The 14,271-nt window shown below is 50.9% G+C and overlaps 6 protein-coding genes across 7 annotated transcripts; 5 read left to right on the top strand and 1 right to left on the bottom strand.

Moving 5' to 3' along the window:
• The first annotated feature begins 1,361 nt into the window (after window positions 1–1,361).
• On the top strand, window positions 1,362–2,445 carry LOC147043166 (claudin-4-like). Its single transcript, XM_085935080.1, has one exon. The coding sequence runs from the start codon at window positions 1,430–1,432 to the stop codon at window positions 2,072–2,074; it is 645 nt and encodes a 214-aa protein (XP_085791206.1). The 5' UTR covers window positions 1,362–1,429; the 3' UTR covers window positions 2,075–2,445.
• Window positions 2,446–3,208: 763 nt separating this feature from the next.
• LOC147043165 (claudin-like protein ZF-A89) lies at window positions 3,209–3,987 on the top strand. The gene has a single exon (XM_085935081.1). The coding sequence runs from the start codon at window positions 3,274–3,276 to the stop codon at window positions 3,904–3,906; it is 633 nt and encodes a 210-aa protein (XP_085791207.1). The 5' UTR covers window positions 3,209–3,273; the 3' UTR covers window positions 3,907–3,987.
• A 305-nt stretch (window positions 3,988–4,292) lies between these two features.
• On the top strand, window positions 4,293–5,258 carry LOC147043164 (claudin-4-like). 2 transcript variants are annotated; one of them, XM_085935480.1, is made up of 3 exons: window positions 4,293–4,384; window positions 4,454–4,609; window positions 4,666–5,258. In XM_085935480.1, exons 1-3 carry the CDS (start codon window positions 4,370–4,372, stop codon window positions 4,981–4,983), a joined length of 489 nt encoding a protein of 162 aa, XP_085791606.1. In that variant the 5' UTR covers window positions 4,293–4,369; the 3' UTR covers window positions 4,984–5,258. The 2 variants fall into 2 exon arrangements, with proteins under 2 accessions (XP_085791606.1, XP_085791605.1); XM_085935479.1 differs by having other exon boundaries at window positions 4,319–4,609.
• A 206-nt stretch (window positions 5,259–5,464) lies between these two features.
• On the top strand, window positions 5,465–7,095 carry LOC147043163 (claudin-4-like). Its single transcript, XM_085935089.1, has 2 exons — window positions 5,465–5,595; window positions 5,672–7,095. Exon 2 carries the CDS (start codon window positions 5,681–5,683, stop codon window positions 6,617–6,619), a length of 939 nt encoding a protein of 312 aa, XP_085791215.1. The 5' UTR covers window positions 5,465–5,595; window positions 5,672–5,680; the 3' UTR covers window positions 6,620–7,095.
• On the bottom strand, window positions 6,353–8,491 carry mettl27 (methyltransferase like 27). The gene is made up of 4 exons (XM_085935092.1): window positions 8,401–8,491; window positions 8,005–8,140; window positions 7,672–7,800; window positions 6,353–7,591 (listed from the first exon to the last, which is right to left on the bottom strand). Exons 2-4 carry the CDS (start codon window positions 8,125–8,127, stop codon window positions 7,379–7,381), a joined length of 465 nt encoding a protein of 154 aa, XP_085791218.1. The 5' UTR covers window positions 8,128–8,140; window positions 8,401–8,491; the 3' UTR covers window positions 6,353–7,378.
• Window positions 8,384–13,144, top strand: nf2b (NF2, moesin-ezrin-radixin like (MERLIN) tumor suppressor b). Its single transcript, XM_085935088.1, has 17 exons — window positions 8,384–9,144; window positions 9,277–9,392; window positions 9,461–9,586; window positions 9,665–9,787; window positions 10,330–10,413; window positions 10,492–10,560; window positions 10,618–10,700; window positions 10,772–10,847; window positions 10,920–11,057; window positions 11,127–11,201; window positions 11,263–11,376; window positions 11,446–11,568; window positions 11,639–11,856; window positions 11,916–12,018; window positions 12,092–12,267; window positions 12,336–12,531; window positions 12,628–13,144. The coding sequence occupies exons 2-17, from the start codon at window positions 9,303–9,305 to the stop codon at window positions 12,673–12,675; spliced, it is 1,842 nt and encodes a 613-aa protein (XP_085791214.1). The 5' UTR covers window positions 8,384–9,144; window positions 9,277–9,302; the 3' UTR covers window positions 12,676–13,144.
• Window positions 13,145–14,271: the final 1,127 nt, after the last annotated feature.

Below are 14,271 nucleotides of genomic sequence, written 5' to 3'. Positions count from 1 at the left end.
AATAGAATTGCTGATCAAATCTGATTCAGGTGGAGCATTTGGTTGCTTCAGAGGAAAACAATCATCATGGCAGACTCATGAAGAACCAAACCAGAATCATGATATTATTCAAATGGAATCCTCCTCCCCTTGAAAGAAGATAACAAGTTTCTATTGGGAAGCTTCATTGCCCTCCGGCGCCATCGAAACCTTCGCTCGGCTCGTAAACGCCGACGCTAGAACCCGGAAGGTTCCAAAAGAGGTCAGGAAGTTAACGGGGATTTCATGGTGAAAGAGTCTTTTGTGACGTCACTTTACGAGCGCGCTCAACGAACGTCAATAAAGAAGGAGTCGTGGCGCCGTTACGAGAGCCGTTGACTTGTTCTCCTCCCCGATGGCTCGCTCGCTGGCCACCCTCCGGATACACAGCAGATGTGCACGCTTGTCAACATGATTTGATGAATGAGTCATCACAAGAATGACCCCTTCTTCTTCAGATGAAGTCCACGCTAAGCCTTTCAATGATGCTCTCTCTTCTGCCGAGCTCTGATGTCGCTCACAAAAGGAATTTGGTTAATTTCTTTCAAGTTCCCTTCAAAAGTGACCCCGTCTGACTCTGAACTGAAGACTGAATGCTTTCTTCTTCTTCAGACCTATTTGTGGTCTGCGTTCTGTTTTGTCTCACTCGGGGGAACATTGAACTAAACCCAAGATGTCAAAATGTTCTCTTCTATTTGATATCTATCTTTATCTGATGCTCCTGACTTCATTCTACAAAGTCGTTCTTACAAATTAGGTTTAAAACCAAAGTCGGCTGTAATGGGCTACAGCTCATCCTGACGTCACAACGGTGGAGACGCGACGTCGAAACCCCTTGGGAATGGCGGAATCTTATCCGCTTCCAGCAGAGGGCGCTGTTTTAGCTTTAATTGGAGTTTCTGCACTGTACTGCCTCCAATATTTGATAGATGATACAGAGCAGCGATTTGTGGGAAACTCAGTTTGACCTTGAATCTCACCAACTTTCATCATCAGGACGTCAGCTTGTGTAACTTTTGTGTCTCTATGTGTGTTTATGTGTGTGCAATGGTGCGTTCCAGGAAATGACCATAAATGGTAAGAAGGGTCATGAGTCACTGGGGACATTCATCGTACACCTTCAGGGGAAACCTGGGCCAGGTGGATTTAGGGGTCGGGCTTGGTTAATTGTTAGTGTGCTGACGGTTAACGTCTTGCTCAGAGGCCTTCGTGTGAGCGTCTCTGAGGGCTGACAAACAGGTTTTGCGCCCTGACTCAAGAGAGGCGTTTTCTTCTGTGGCCCCGCCTCCTTGAGCGAGGCCATATGTAGTCGCTCTTGGCCCCGTCCACCCCCATACAGAAAAGTCACTCGGCTCCTCACGCGACATCGCAAGAAACAGTCGGAGAAGAAAAAAAAGAACAAACGTCGGCCATGGTGTCCGCGGGCTTCCAGATCCTGGGCGCCGCCCTGGGCTTGATCGGTTGGATCGGTGCCATCGTGGTCTGCGCGCTACCCATGTGGCGCGTGACGGCCTTCATCGGAAGCAACATTGTGACGGCGCAGACGATATGGGAGGGCATCTGGATGAGCTGCGTGGTCCAGAGCACGGGCCAGATGCAGTGCAAGGTCTACGACTCCATGCTGGCCCTCAGCTCCGACCTCCAGGCGGCGCGGGCTCTGGTGATCATCGCCATCGTGGTGGGCATCCTTGGCATCCTGTTGGCGGTGGCGGGTGGCAAGTGCACCAATTGCGTGGAGGACCCGGCATCAAAGGCCAAGGTGGGCGTGGCGGCCGGGGTGGTCTTCATCATAGCCGGCGTGCTACTGCTGATCCCCGTGTGCTGGTCGGCCCACATGGTGGTGCGTGACTTCAACAACCCGTTGGTGTCCAGCGCCCAGAAGCGAGAGCTGGGCGCCGCCCTCTACATCGGCTGGGGGGCAGCCGCCCTCATGATTGTGGGAGGCAGCATGCTGTGCTGCAATTGCCCGCGTAAGGATGAAGGCTCGTACGCGGCACGCTACAAGGCGGCGCGCTCCGACGCCTCGGCCCCCGCGTCCAGCAAGGACTACATCTAGACTTCCTTCTTCACCTCGGAACACATCCCAAGGAGCGCCACCAAACCAAAGGCCAACCGGCGGTTTCACCGGATGCTTTCCGCCACCTTGAACTGGCCTACATAGAGAATTGTACCACCTGATGAGATCAAATTGGATAGTTAAGAATAGTTGATCTGGACGACGAGACAAGCCCTTTAGCGGCCGCCATCTTGGCCAGGAAAGCCGGAGGCCCAAAAAGTCAACAAGTTGATGGGGGGGAATCCCCCTCGCAGGAAGCGCAACTCTTTTTGTCCTTTCGCCATGTTTTTTATTTTGACAAATGCAAGCAAGCTTCTCTTTTGTGTCATTTTGTACCACATGTAAATAAATCTTTCATTTACTAATCGCAACTGGCCTCGTTGACTTTATTCAAACGCTAACGTACGCAAATTTGAGGAGGAGCAATGCCTTTGGCAAACAGTTGACGCCCGAGTTTCGGTGCTTTGACTTGAAATTAACAAGCCGCTAATTATAGAAAAGAAGGCAACGATTGTTTCGAAATGTATTTGATTTGTGTGATCGATTGATTGACCCGGAATGATGATAAAAAGCCTTCTCGTGTATTTCTGAACTCTTTGAGACTTCAGTTTGCTGACAAAGGAACAAAGAAACGTCACCATCAAGCTTGCTAGCCGCACCCAAACCAGATCGACGACAAACGCTCGACTGCTGCTATTGCCGCTGGCCTCTTCATTGTGCGTGTATGGAAAGAGAGAGACAAAAAAAAAAAAAAGTGGAGGACACTCCTTTTGGTGTTTGAGATGTTCTGAATCATTTGGACTGCAAAAAGCGTGACGTTCTTTTAAGAGAGATAAACCATTTGTGTGCGTGTGTGTGTTTTTTGTTGTTGTTGAGGAACTGATTTGTTGTTCCACCTCTACTGCAATTGTTTAATTTCTAATTGTTCATGTTTCTCTCAAAAAAGGGCTCCGTGCGTGCCTGCGTGCGTGCGTGCTTGGTTGGTTGCGTCCCGGCGTGCGTCCCTGCGTGCGTCCCGGCGTGCGTGCCTTAATGCCCCCCACAGGTGTTTCCAATCTTCGTTTAGACCGCCAGCCAATCAAGGTGGCCGTGAAAGGTGCTTAAATAGCAGGTGGGCATAGGTCAGCACCTTTACGCACCAGAACCAGCACCCACACCGGAACCATCACCAGAACCATCACCAAGGTACGCTCAACAAGATGACCTCTGTGGGCCTGCAGCTGTTGGGCGCGTTCCTGGTGATTGTGGGCTTCTTGGGTGCCATCTTGACGTGCGCGCTTCCCATGTGGCGCGTGTCCGCCTTCGTCGGCAGTAACATCGTGACGGCGCAGGTCTTCTGGGAGGGTTTGTGGATGAACTGTGTAAAGCAGAGCACCGGACAGATGCAATGCAAGGTCTACGACTCTATGCTGGCGCTGCCCCGCGATCTGCAAGCAGCGCGCGCCTTGGTGGTGATAGCCATCCTGGTGGTGGTCGTGGGACTTTTACTGATCGGCGTCGGCGGAAAGTGCACCAACTGCCTGGAGGAGGAAGCAGCCAAGACTCGTGTGGCGGCGGCGGCGGGTGTGCTGTGCGTGGTGGGCGGAGTCCTGCTGATTATCCCGGTGTCGTGGTCTGCGCATGTGGTGATCCGTGACTTCTACAACCCGATGCTCGGCGACGCGCAGAGGCGGGAGCTGGGCGCCGCGCTCTTCATCGGCTGGGGAGCAGCCGGCCTGCTTCTCATCGGGGGGTCGCTTTTCTTGTGCCAGTGCGCCTCCCGCCGGGACGGCAGATACTCCGTCAAATACTCTGCCCCCCGATCGGCCCCCAGTGGGGGCGCTTATGTCTGACCCCTGCGTACGGACATACTCTCTGAATTCTTTTTTAAATCAGTTTTTGGATTTGTAAATAAACCTTACTTTTAACTCTAAGCCACCTTTTTTGCTTCTTTCATTCACCAGTTTACCCTTTAAGTGACTTGAGTTGGAATTTAAATCTTTTTGGAAGGGATATTTTCAAATCAAAGTAAAACACTTTGAATCCATATTTGCAAGTCCACACTAGGTGAAACACTTGAGCCATGCTTGCAATGAGCAACTTGATGCAGTAGGGGAAGCTCTTGTGGCTTGCAGGCGATTTAGATCAATGTTTTGATGATCCGATCTGTGTAACCTTCAGTTTGGCCCCTTTTACGCGTTTCTCCTTTCTGAGGAATCAGGTCGAGCCAGAAAGGTGATCTATCGTTCCACCCCCTCAGCTTTGTTTGCGTTCGGGTGTGAGGCATCTCTGCTTGACAAAAAAATAAGAGACGAGATGCAGACTCAGCTGGTGGGTGTTCTGCTGGGCTTGCTTGGTCTACTGGGCACGGGTCTAATCTGTGCGTTACCCGCCTGGAAGGTGACGGCTTTCGTGGGCTCCAACATCGTGACGGCGCAGGTGTTCTGGGAAGGTTTGTGGATGAACTGCGTCATCCAGAGCACGGGACATGCGCAGTGCAAGGCGTACGACTCTGTGCTGGCTCTACCTCGTGACCTCCAGGCTTCCCGGGCACTGGTGCGTAAATTCGTATAGGCTTCCGATGGCATGAGTCTGAAGCAACTTTCCCGCAGGTGTGCGTGTCGTTGGGAGTGGGTGCGTTGGCGCTGGGCCTGAGCGTGCTCGGCGCCCGCTGCACATCCTTCCTGCGCCACGACTGGCCCACCAAGAACAACGTGGGTCTATCGGCGGGTGTGATCTTCGTGGTGGCTGGCGTCCTGTGCCTGATTCCAGTCAGCTTGTCGGCCCACGCTATCATCACCGGCTTCTTTGACCCGCTGCCCTCCGAGGAGAGGCGGGGCGAACTGGGGGCTTCCATTTACGTGGGCTGGACCTCGGGGGCGCTGCTCATCATCGGCGGCGTGCTTGTATGCTCAGTCTACACGTGCTGATGGCGTGTTGTCACGCATGTGGACTCTTTGCGGATTTTTGTGGCAGCTTTTCTGATGTTTGTGGAAATCCCTATTCCCCCCCCTCCTTCCCCCATGACCCAGAAGAGGGCAAGTAGATGGATTCTGCTCTTAGGGAAGGAGTCAGCTCCTATTTGTGTCACATCTCAACTATGGCCTGCAAATTTCAACATTTATCTACATTACGGTCTTTTGTATATATATTTTTAAATGCATGTTGCAAAAATCATTGTAAATAAAAAATCTTTCTCAGCTTTGCTGGTGTTTTTGCTTTACAGAAATATCACTTTCACAATGATTTTTATTTAAATATATTTTTTTTTTTAAATAGATCAAGACAAAATGATTTGAAATAATGCATGCACACACTGAGGGAGGGAAGAGGAAGTGATGTGAGGCTCCGCCCCCTAAGCTCCCTACAGAGCAGGTGTGGTTGTGTGCATCTGCCTTCACTTTAGTATCTCTCAGGTCACACCAAGCGAGGGCCGCCCGCAACTTCCCGGATGAGCATCAAACTACAAAATACCAGAGAGGAAAACACGCGTCACATGTGGACAGTCAATAAGTCAGACCAAGAAGAAGAAGTCTTTTGAGGTATGTTGAGGAAAAGAAATGAGCCATTGTGATCTTGACATCAATGCCATCCGACGACCCACATGTTGTGTCGCAGGCGGTCGCCATGGCGTCGACGGGCATGCAGCTGCTGGCCAGCGGCCTGTGCCTGCTGGGCTGGGCGGGTGTGATCATCAGCTGCCTGCTGCCCATGTGGCGGGTGACGGCGTTTGTGGGCAGCACCATCGTGACGTCGCAGACCATCTGGGAGGGCATCTGGATGACCTGCGTGGTCCAAAGCACAGGCCAGCTCCAGTGCAAGCCCTACGAGTCCATGTTGGCGCTGAGCGCCGACCTGCAGGCGGCCCGCGCCCTCATCGTTTTGGCGGTGTTGACCGGCGCCGTAGGCCTGGTTCTGGCCTTCGTCGGGGGCAAATGCACCCGCTTCCTGGATCGGGAAGGATCCGGTTCCAAAGGCAGGGTGGCGGTGGCGGCGGGGGCTGTTTTGATCCTGGCGGGGGTGCTGTGTTTGATTCCCACCTCGTGGGTGGCCGGCGCCGTGGTCAGCAAGTTCTACAGCGCCGCCATCGACGCTCAGCGGCGTGAGCTCGGCGCCTGCCTCTACATTGGTTGGGGGGCGTCCATCATGCTCATTCTAGGAGGGGGGCTTTTCATCAGCTCCAATTGCCCCCTGGAACCACGTAGCGCCGTCAAAAGCCCGTCCGTACGATACCTGATGGTCCGTTCGCCCACCGGATCGCTTCACAGGATTCCGGCCACGAGGTCCGGCGGGACCCTTTTCAGCGGGCCTCCCAGTTATCAGCCGGCCTCCGCCAAGTCCGAGCCTCCGGTCAGGACCTCCTGGGGGTACGACGGACAAAACTCAGAGAAGTCCTCCACCAAGTCTCAACTGAAGCGAATGGACTCTGCTCCTTCAGAGCAAAGCGAAACGCCGTCGGACAAGTCTCAGCCTAAGCCCAACGAGCAGAACCGCAACAAGACTTTGGACTCTGATGGGAGCCAACCTGAAGATGCATCCTTCAATCCTACAAAGACATACCTCTGACCTGAACCTGACTTATCCAAGATCTGGACTAGTTCAAGGTCCTACTGTTGATCAGGATCTGCCCACTCCAAAGAATGAGAGCAACTTTTTCATATGAGGTCAGAATCCTACCTTTGATGTGGACTTGTGGACTTTGGCTTAACCAAACTCGTAATAATGTTTTCTTCAATCTGTCTTTTGTGCCTTTGTTGTATTCTGAGACACATGACCTTAACTCATGTTTAACCATTTAATGTAGGAATGACAATGTGAATCTTTTAACCTCGGAATATTTTATTTTTCAGTCGAGACCAGACTGTTTTTTTTTTTTTTGTGATTTAGTAAGACTCCAAAACATCCAAGACATGTATTTGCACTTATGTAAAATGTTTGTAGTAATCATTAATGTAATTGTGATCATTTTGAACCATTTTCTTTGTTGTAGTGAATGTATTTTGAATGTAGGCCACTAAATATAATGAAGATGGCTTCTTGAAGTCTGACGAGTTGTGCCTGCAGCCGGTCAAACGGGTTTGACAGAAAGTCCTCTGTTGTATTTGTGGAAACCAAGTTGGTTTCACTCTGCATGTTTTGCTTCCATTCACACCGGCCTTTTGTTGGTATCATCAAAATAGTTTCTCTGGTCAACTTTTGCTTTCACCAAGCTCTTTCTTTTCCAGCTTGCCACCAGACTAAGACCAGTTGCTAGTCAGTCACGAGTGAGTGTATGAATCAGATGAATCAAATGAGGGACAAGAAAACGTCTTTGGACTATCCTTATCACCTGTTTATCATGGTCTCGCTAGTAGCCTGAAAACCAAAGTTCACATAAATATCATGGATGGATGGGCCGTTACCGGACGAGACAGGAAGTGGCTGATCTCCCAGCGTTGCCATCTTGAGGTCTTGGTACAAGCCGCTCTGTCGGGCGTACTGCAGCATGCCCTCGCTGCTGTCGACGCCCACAAAGCGTTTGAATCCCTCCCGCTTCATCTGAGCCACACATGTGCAGAATTTGAACTTTCAGTGATCATCAATCGGCTGGATCTCTTCATGTAAATCAGGATGCCCACCATCTTGGCCACCATGCCAGTGCCACAGGCCACGTCCAACACTGCTGCCGCTTGGCGCTCTCCGCTGAAGTGGGCGGAGACTCTGCTCACTGCCAGACTTGGCGCACGGTAATCAATAAGTTCAACATCCTGTTGAATGGATGCCGAAATACAACGATGAGTCAACTATAACTGTAGTAAAATGAAAATATTGAAATGGTGGTGGGTGGTGTGGTTTTCTGCAGATGGGTGGAATTAAAAGTTAAATGAATTCGAGTCAAATCAGTTGCCAAGAATTCAATGTGAGCGCAGATGAGATCAAGCATGCTTGGTTATTGTGATTGCATTGTAGACCTGCTCGTAGGTTTTGGCCCAATGGTTGTAGAAGTGGATCAGATCTTCCCCAGAGGTGCCTTTGTGCAAGGACAGGATGACGTCTCTGGCCATTTCAAACGTGCGCGCGTCCGCGGACGACATCGTGCACGAGCGCCTATCAAGAGCGACACGACATGACATCAGAGTGAAATAATCTTCAACATGATGTTTACGCGTGTCGTCATAAACACACGCAAGGCTGAAATGAAACAAGCCAACCCTCTTTTTGCTCTATAATCAGTTTTCATCTGAGAGGCGTTGCTGCAGACAAAACACGCAAAAATCTACTATTATTGCGTGATTTACCTACGAATCGAATGCCTACTTATTGACATTACTAACGTTGTTATTGTGCAAAACAAGAGGGTGAATCACCTTACTCAGTCCAGTGTCGCGTAGTTATGACGAGTGGAACGTCAAACCATAAATGATTTACCTCCTTTACCTGAGGAAGGCGCGCCCAGGGATAGCAAAGGGAAATAGACTCAGCCTTTATAGCTAGCTATTGCGGTAGAATGTCAGCGCGTCCGCCATATTGAATGTGTCATATACGTGGACTCTAATAAAACTGAGTCAACGGAGAACGAAAATGCAGAAAGTGTATAAACTTTAATTCATGTCTATTATTCACACACAAATATATTTCGGAAAGAGATACATAGGCGCCAAAACCCACACATCACTTTTTTAGGATGGCTGATAGATTATTTATTGTACCTGTGAGGCTTTATCTATTTCAATTTGATGTCTATGGACGTGCATTTTTTCGGAGCTGCAGCCTGTAGGTAATTATACTGCCTATAGGGGGCGTCTTCAATTCTTGTCTCTGTTTTTCAAAACAAGTTGTTGCTCGTCTTAAACTTTAGCTAACGAGCAGCGAACGCGTATTTTCTGAGGTAGTTTGTGAAAAGGGGGAAACGCAAACAGACAAGTAGTCACTTCATGTTCGTGTTTAGTGATGGAGCATTGCGAAAAGTTACCGACTTGTTTGAGTCGCTTTCGGTGAGTTTTCGTGCTCTTCTCGAAGCTCCAAAGCAAGTTAGCTTAGCTTCAAGCCGCCCAACAACAAGAAGCAAAAAGTCCCCTTCAACCGCCAGAAACATCGAGCAATTCACCCTGGTAAAGAGCCTTGTGTATTTTAGAATATTATGGATGGATTTTTATTTTTTGACTTAGAAAATCTTTGTGATAATGTTGTTGAGTCGTGAACATGCTGTGGGGGGGAAAAAAACCCTCTTTGCTTTTCTGCAGGTTTCCCTGACAGCAACGCAGCTAAAATGTCTATTTTAGGCTTAAAAAAGAAAACGCCGAAGACGTTCAAAGCCAAAGTTACCACCATGGATGCTGAGATGGAATTCAGTTGTGAGGTATGATGACATAAATCCTTTAAACGTCTCAAGTGGATGCTCCAAATGTTTTTTTTTTTGTCATTCAGGTGAAGTGGAAAGGCAAAGACCTGTTTGATCTGGTGTGTCGTACGGTGGGCTTGAGGGAGACCTGGTTCTTCGGCCTTCGCTGCACCGTCAAGGGCACGTATGCGTGGCTCAAACCAGACAAACGAGTGAGTATAGAAAAGGAACCATAAAAATGGACATTTGCATGTTTGTTTTTTAGTTTAAACTGAAATTTCTCCCTTCAGGTCTTGGCCCAGGAGATTCCTAAAGACTCGCCCATCACATTTCACTTCCTGGCCAAATTCTTTCCAGAGAAAGTTGAGGAAGAGCTTGTCCAAGAAATCACACAGCACCTCTTCTTCTTACAGGTTCTCTATCGAAAGCGCAAGTGAAGTGCGGAAATTGTCTTGACAAGAAGATGTTCTCTGCAGCCCCCCCCCCCCCCCCCTCCCCCTTGGGTCTAAGCACGGTGTTCTGTCGAATATTGCCATCGTGCAATATGAATGAAGCAGCAATACCCGACCTTTTGGAACCGTCCCAAGGGGGCAGCCAGCATTCCTCAGAGAAGTGTTAGATTCCAACAATGGCTGTCTTGGCAAGTAAGCGTTGGCCGCTCAGTAGGCCTCAGCTAACCATCGACACGGCTCACCTGTTTTTACCTGACGTTGGCACGCCGAGCCCTTTGGCGCCGCGATGTCGTTTTCTGTGCACAGCAAGTGGCTGCCCCTGAAATGGCTCGATTTTTGCTGCTTCGGTCATATTCCACAAACGCGATATTCAACAGACTAGTGGGACGGCATAGAACGTATTAGAGGGGGGCGGGGCTTATTTCCCCTTTTGACACAAACAAAGTCAATTCAAATTCATTTGCAGTTTTTGTCGATGTCTTTGAGTGATGCTTTTGTTTCAGGTGAAAAAACAGATCTTGGATGAGGAGATTTTCTGCTCTCCCGAAGCTTCTGTTCTTCTGGCCTCGTATGCCGTCCAAGCCAAAGTAAGGGCAGCAAAGTTATTGCGCTGCGTCGCTTCCTGAACAACTTAACGGACAATTTCACCCCTTTGCTCGTTCCAGTACGGCGACTATGACCCCAACTTCCACAAGCCGGGTTTCTTGGCACAGGATGAACTTCTCCCCAAAACAGTAAGCGATGGAAAGACAAAGTGTCGTACTGGGTTGAATAAAATCGTATTTTTTCAGGTGCTGATGCAGTATCAGATGACAGCAGACATGTGGGAGGAGAAGATCACGGCCTGGTACGCCGAGCACCGGGGCATCGCCAGGTAACGTTCGGCACTGGGGCGCGGGCGCCGGTCGGCCATGTTGTCGCTGACGCTGGCGTGATTCCCGGCAGGGACGAGGCGGAGATGGAATACCTGAAGATCGCTCAGGACCTAGAGATGTACGGCGTCAGCTACTTCGACATCACCGTGAGTGCTCTCGCGGGGGGCCGCGTCTCTTCTGGCGCGCGGCCGCTAACTGGCGAGGTTTCTCGGCCGCAGCAAAACAAGCACGACACGGACCTGCTGCTGGGCGTGGACGCGCAGGGTCTTCACATCTACAGCCCCAACAGCAAGCTCACCCCCAACAAGTCTTTTCCTTGGAGCGGCATTCGCAACATCTCCTACAGCGAGAAAAAGGCGAGCACCTTCAGAGTCTTCTTCCTCCTTTCGCCTTTCATCTTGTGACAATGCCGTTCGCCATTGCAGTTCACCATCAAGCCTCTGGACAAGAAGAAAGACGTCTTCACGTTCTACTCGTCTCAGCTGCGAGTCAACAAGCTGGTGAGTCCGAGCGGCGCCGAGATCCCGTCGAGACTTGACGCCGTGGCTTTGGGGTCCTCAGATCCTGCAGCTGTGCATCGGCAACCACGATCTGTTCATGCGGAGGAGGAAGGTGGACTCCATCGAGGTGCAGCAGATGAAGGCGCAGGCCAAAGAGGAGAAGGCCCGCAAGAAGGTGAGAATGTCAGCCCGGCGCTCGGCAGCAGCGAGCACTCTGACGGAAGCCGGTCGCTCTTTCCTCCAGATGGAGCGGCAGATCCTGTCGCGGGAGAAGCAGATGCGGGAGGAGGCTGAGCGAGCCAAAGAGGAGATGGAACGGAGGCTATTCCAGTTGCAGGATGAGGCGCGTCTGGCCAACGAGGCGCTGGTGAGCTTCACGCTGAGGAGAATCGCCCGCCCGCCCGCTACCCTCAGTTAACGCGGGCTCGTCCTTCAAGCTACGCTCGGAGGAGACGGCCGATCTGCTGGCGGAGAAAGCTCAGCTCGCCGAGGAGGAAGCCAAGCTGCTGGCTCACAAGGCGGCCGAGGCCGAGCAGGAGCGCCAGAGGTTGGAGGTCAACGCCATGAAGACCAAAGAAGAGAAGAGGCTGATGGAGCAGAAGATGAGGGAGGCCGAGCAGCTGGCCGTCAAGCTGGTGGAGCAGTCGGAGAGAAGGTAAGCCTGCCGCGCTTCGCCGCCCGTCCTTCCCGTCCTCACGCCGCTCACGCCGGCAGACTGAAGGAAGCCGACCACCTGAAGCAAGACCTCAGCGAGGCCAGGGACGCCGAGAGGAGGGCCAAGCAGAAACTGCTGGAGATCACCAAGACCACCTACCCGGTACGCGGAGAGCACGTATGGACAAACAAGCATCGGGTCAAACGTTTTCTTTTCTCCGTTCTCGTGTGTTCAGCTGATAGCCGCCTATTCAGCTCCTCCCTCGGCTAGCGTTCCCGCACCCGCCTCAATTTCCGCCGCCACGCCCGCCGCTCCTCCGGAAGCCGACCCGGCTTACGAAGGCTCGTCGTCGCGTCTGGACTTTAAAGACTCTGACATGAAGAGGCTCTCCATGGAGATTGAGCGCGAGAGGTCAGGCGTACGCTCGGCTCTCCTCTTTGCTTTTTTCGTGTCTTTGACACACTCGTCCGTGGGTCAAGGTTGGAGTACATGGAGAAGAGCAAACATCTCCAGGACCAACTGAAGGAACTCAAGACTGAGATCGAGTCTCTGAAGCTGGAGGAACAACAGCAGCAACATCTTCATCATCATCCTCACCTCCCTCGCGAGCAGGTGTACACCTTGCACGACGCCAGGGCTTACATGCCGGAACCGCTCTACATTCCTCACGCCAACGTAAGCAACCATGTTTGCGTGAGAGCACGCGGTACTATCCTCAAATGCGATTGGCTTACAAATTGTTGACGTCGTCCTCTGTTTCATCTCGGGCAGAGAAACGCGGCCTACGCGTCTCACATGGCCTTCTTGGAGGAGGTTTGAGGAAGAGCAGCAAGAAGAGGGTCGGCGCTGACCCGCGTGGGACACCAAAAGACTTTTGGGGATTTTCTCCCGTCTTTGCGGACAGGTGCCTTTTTTGTTGCATTTGATGGGCGTTGGTACAAGACAGCCGCCGCCGCCTTTCAAGGCAACTCCTTCCATCATCGTTGGCCTCCTCCTCCCTTTTCGCTCGTCTTCTCCACACGCGTCCTCGGTTCACGCCGGCGATTTTTTGCCTTTGCGCTCATCTTTGATTGACGGGTGCCGTTTTGTCACACATCAACACTCTGGACTGGGCCACCTCGTCTTTTTTTTGCTACAATTCAGTTTTGCTACTAAATTTTGTTTCATTTCAACACTATGGTGACCTTTTGTTGTGTTTTTACTTGATGACTCAGTTTTGATTGACTGAATTTCTTTGCAAAGCATTTTCTACCATACGCATCATTTCAAAAGAATTTGTGACAATGCGCCCGCCGCCTGTCGTCTCTTTTTTTTCCCGTCTCTGCCGACTCACGACATCCTTTTCCTTTCTCATTATTCACTTCCTTGCTCAACAGAAAAGTCTGAAAGGACCACCGAACCTTCGGGGAGTTCAATTTCAAATCCAAATTTTCTCACAATTAACACAAAAAAAAAAAAAAGAGGTATATTATGATTGTTGCTGTTTTTAAAAAAAATCTTAAGCACTCCCCTCGTGACAACCGTGTGACCTCCTTTCTTACATCTCGGGGAGGTGGGGGGGCTGCAGAACAGTGCTGGAATGGAAAGTGGGTTGGGGAGAACATAGGGGGAGGTGATATGGATGAGGAGGAAATGGCTAAGGACAAGAAAGAGGAGATGTGGTGAACTTCCAAAGCAGTTTGAAATGTGGAGGAAAGGAAAAAGGTTTGTTTTGCGCTCTCATCCTTTTCTGCCTCCATGACTCACAAAGCTGCTGTGTTGCCATGGCAACAGTTCACATTCATATTCTTGTCACTTAGCCGGGCCACGTGTGGAGACGGGAGGTGAACGAAGGGGAGACAAACATACGGGCGGACGCACTCTTTGTGTCCCGCTTGACGTGAAAGGACAATAAGATCTCACGTCCTTGATGTGGTGTCACGTCGCCCCCCCCCAACACGCACTTCCATCTGCTTTCATTTCCCCCCGCACGCCACTTGTGATGGCTCAGCATGGATTCACCTCTGCATGTGTGTGCGCCCTTCAGTTCCGCAACGTAATCAGACTTAGCGACGGGACGCGAGCGGCATGAACGAGGAGGTGAAGCCGAGAGTGAGGAGGAGGAGGAGGAGGGCAAGTTTGGGAGAAGACGGCGAGATTGGATATGTTGCGCTGGGAGGTAGCACGCACGAGAAGGAAGGGGAGTTGGAGGTCAGGCGAGAGAGAGAGACCAATGTGAGCTGGAATGAGACACAACAAAGCTCAAGATTAAATAGGGGGAAATAATGAGGAAGAGTTAATTGAAGTAAAAATGAGATGTCATTGATAAGAAAAGTGCAATATTACGATTGACAGCTGCTACAGGGGCTGATCTGCTTGCAATCTTTTTTTTTTTTTTTACATCAGCAGCCTGTTGCCATGGAGACCAAAGCATAT

The sequence above is a fragment of the Syngnathus leptorhynchus genome, chromosome 17 (assembly GCF_054491065.1).
Source record: "Syngnathus leptorhynchus isolate UIUO chromosome 17, UIUO_Slep, whole genome shotgun sequence".
NCBI lineage: Eukaryota > Metazoa > Chordata > Actinopteri > Syngnathiformes > Syngnathidae > Syngnathus > Syngnathus leptorhynchus.
Note: the sequence above shows the minus strand (reverse complement) of the source record. Positions and strands in the feature narration are given on the sequence as shown.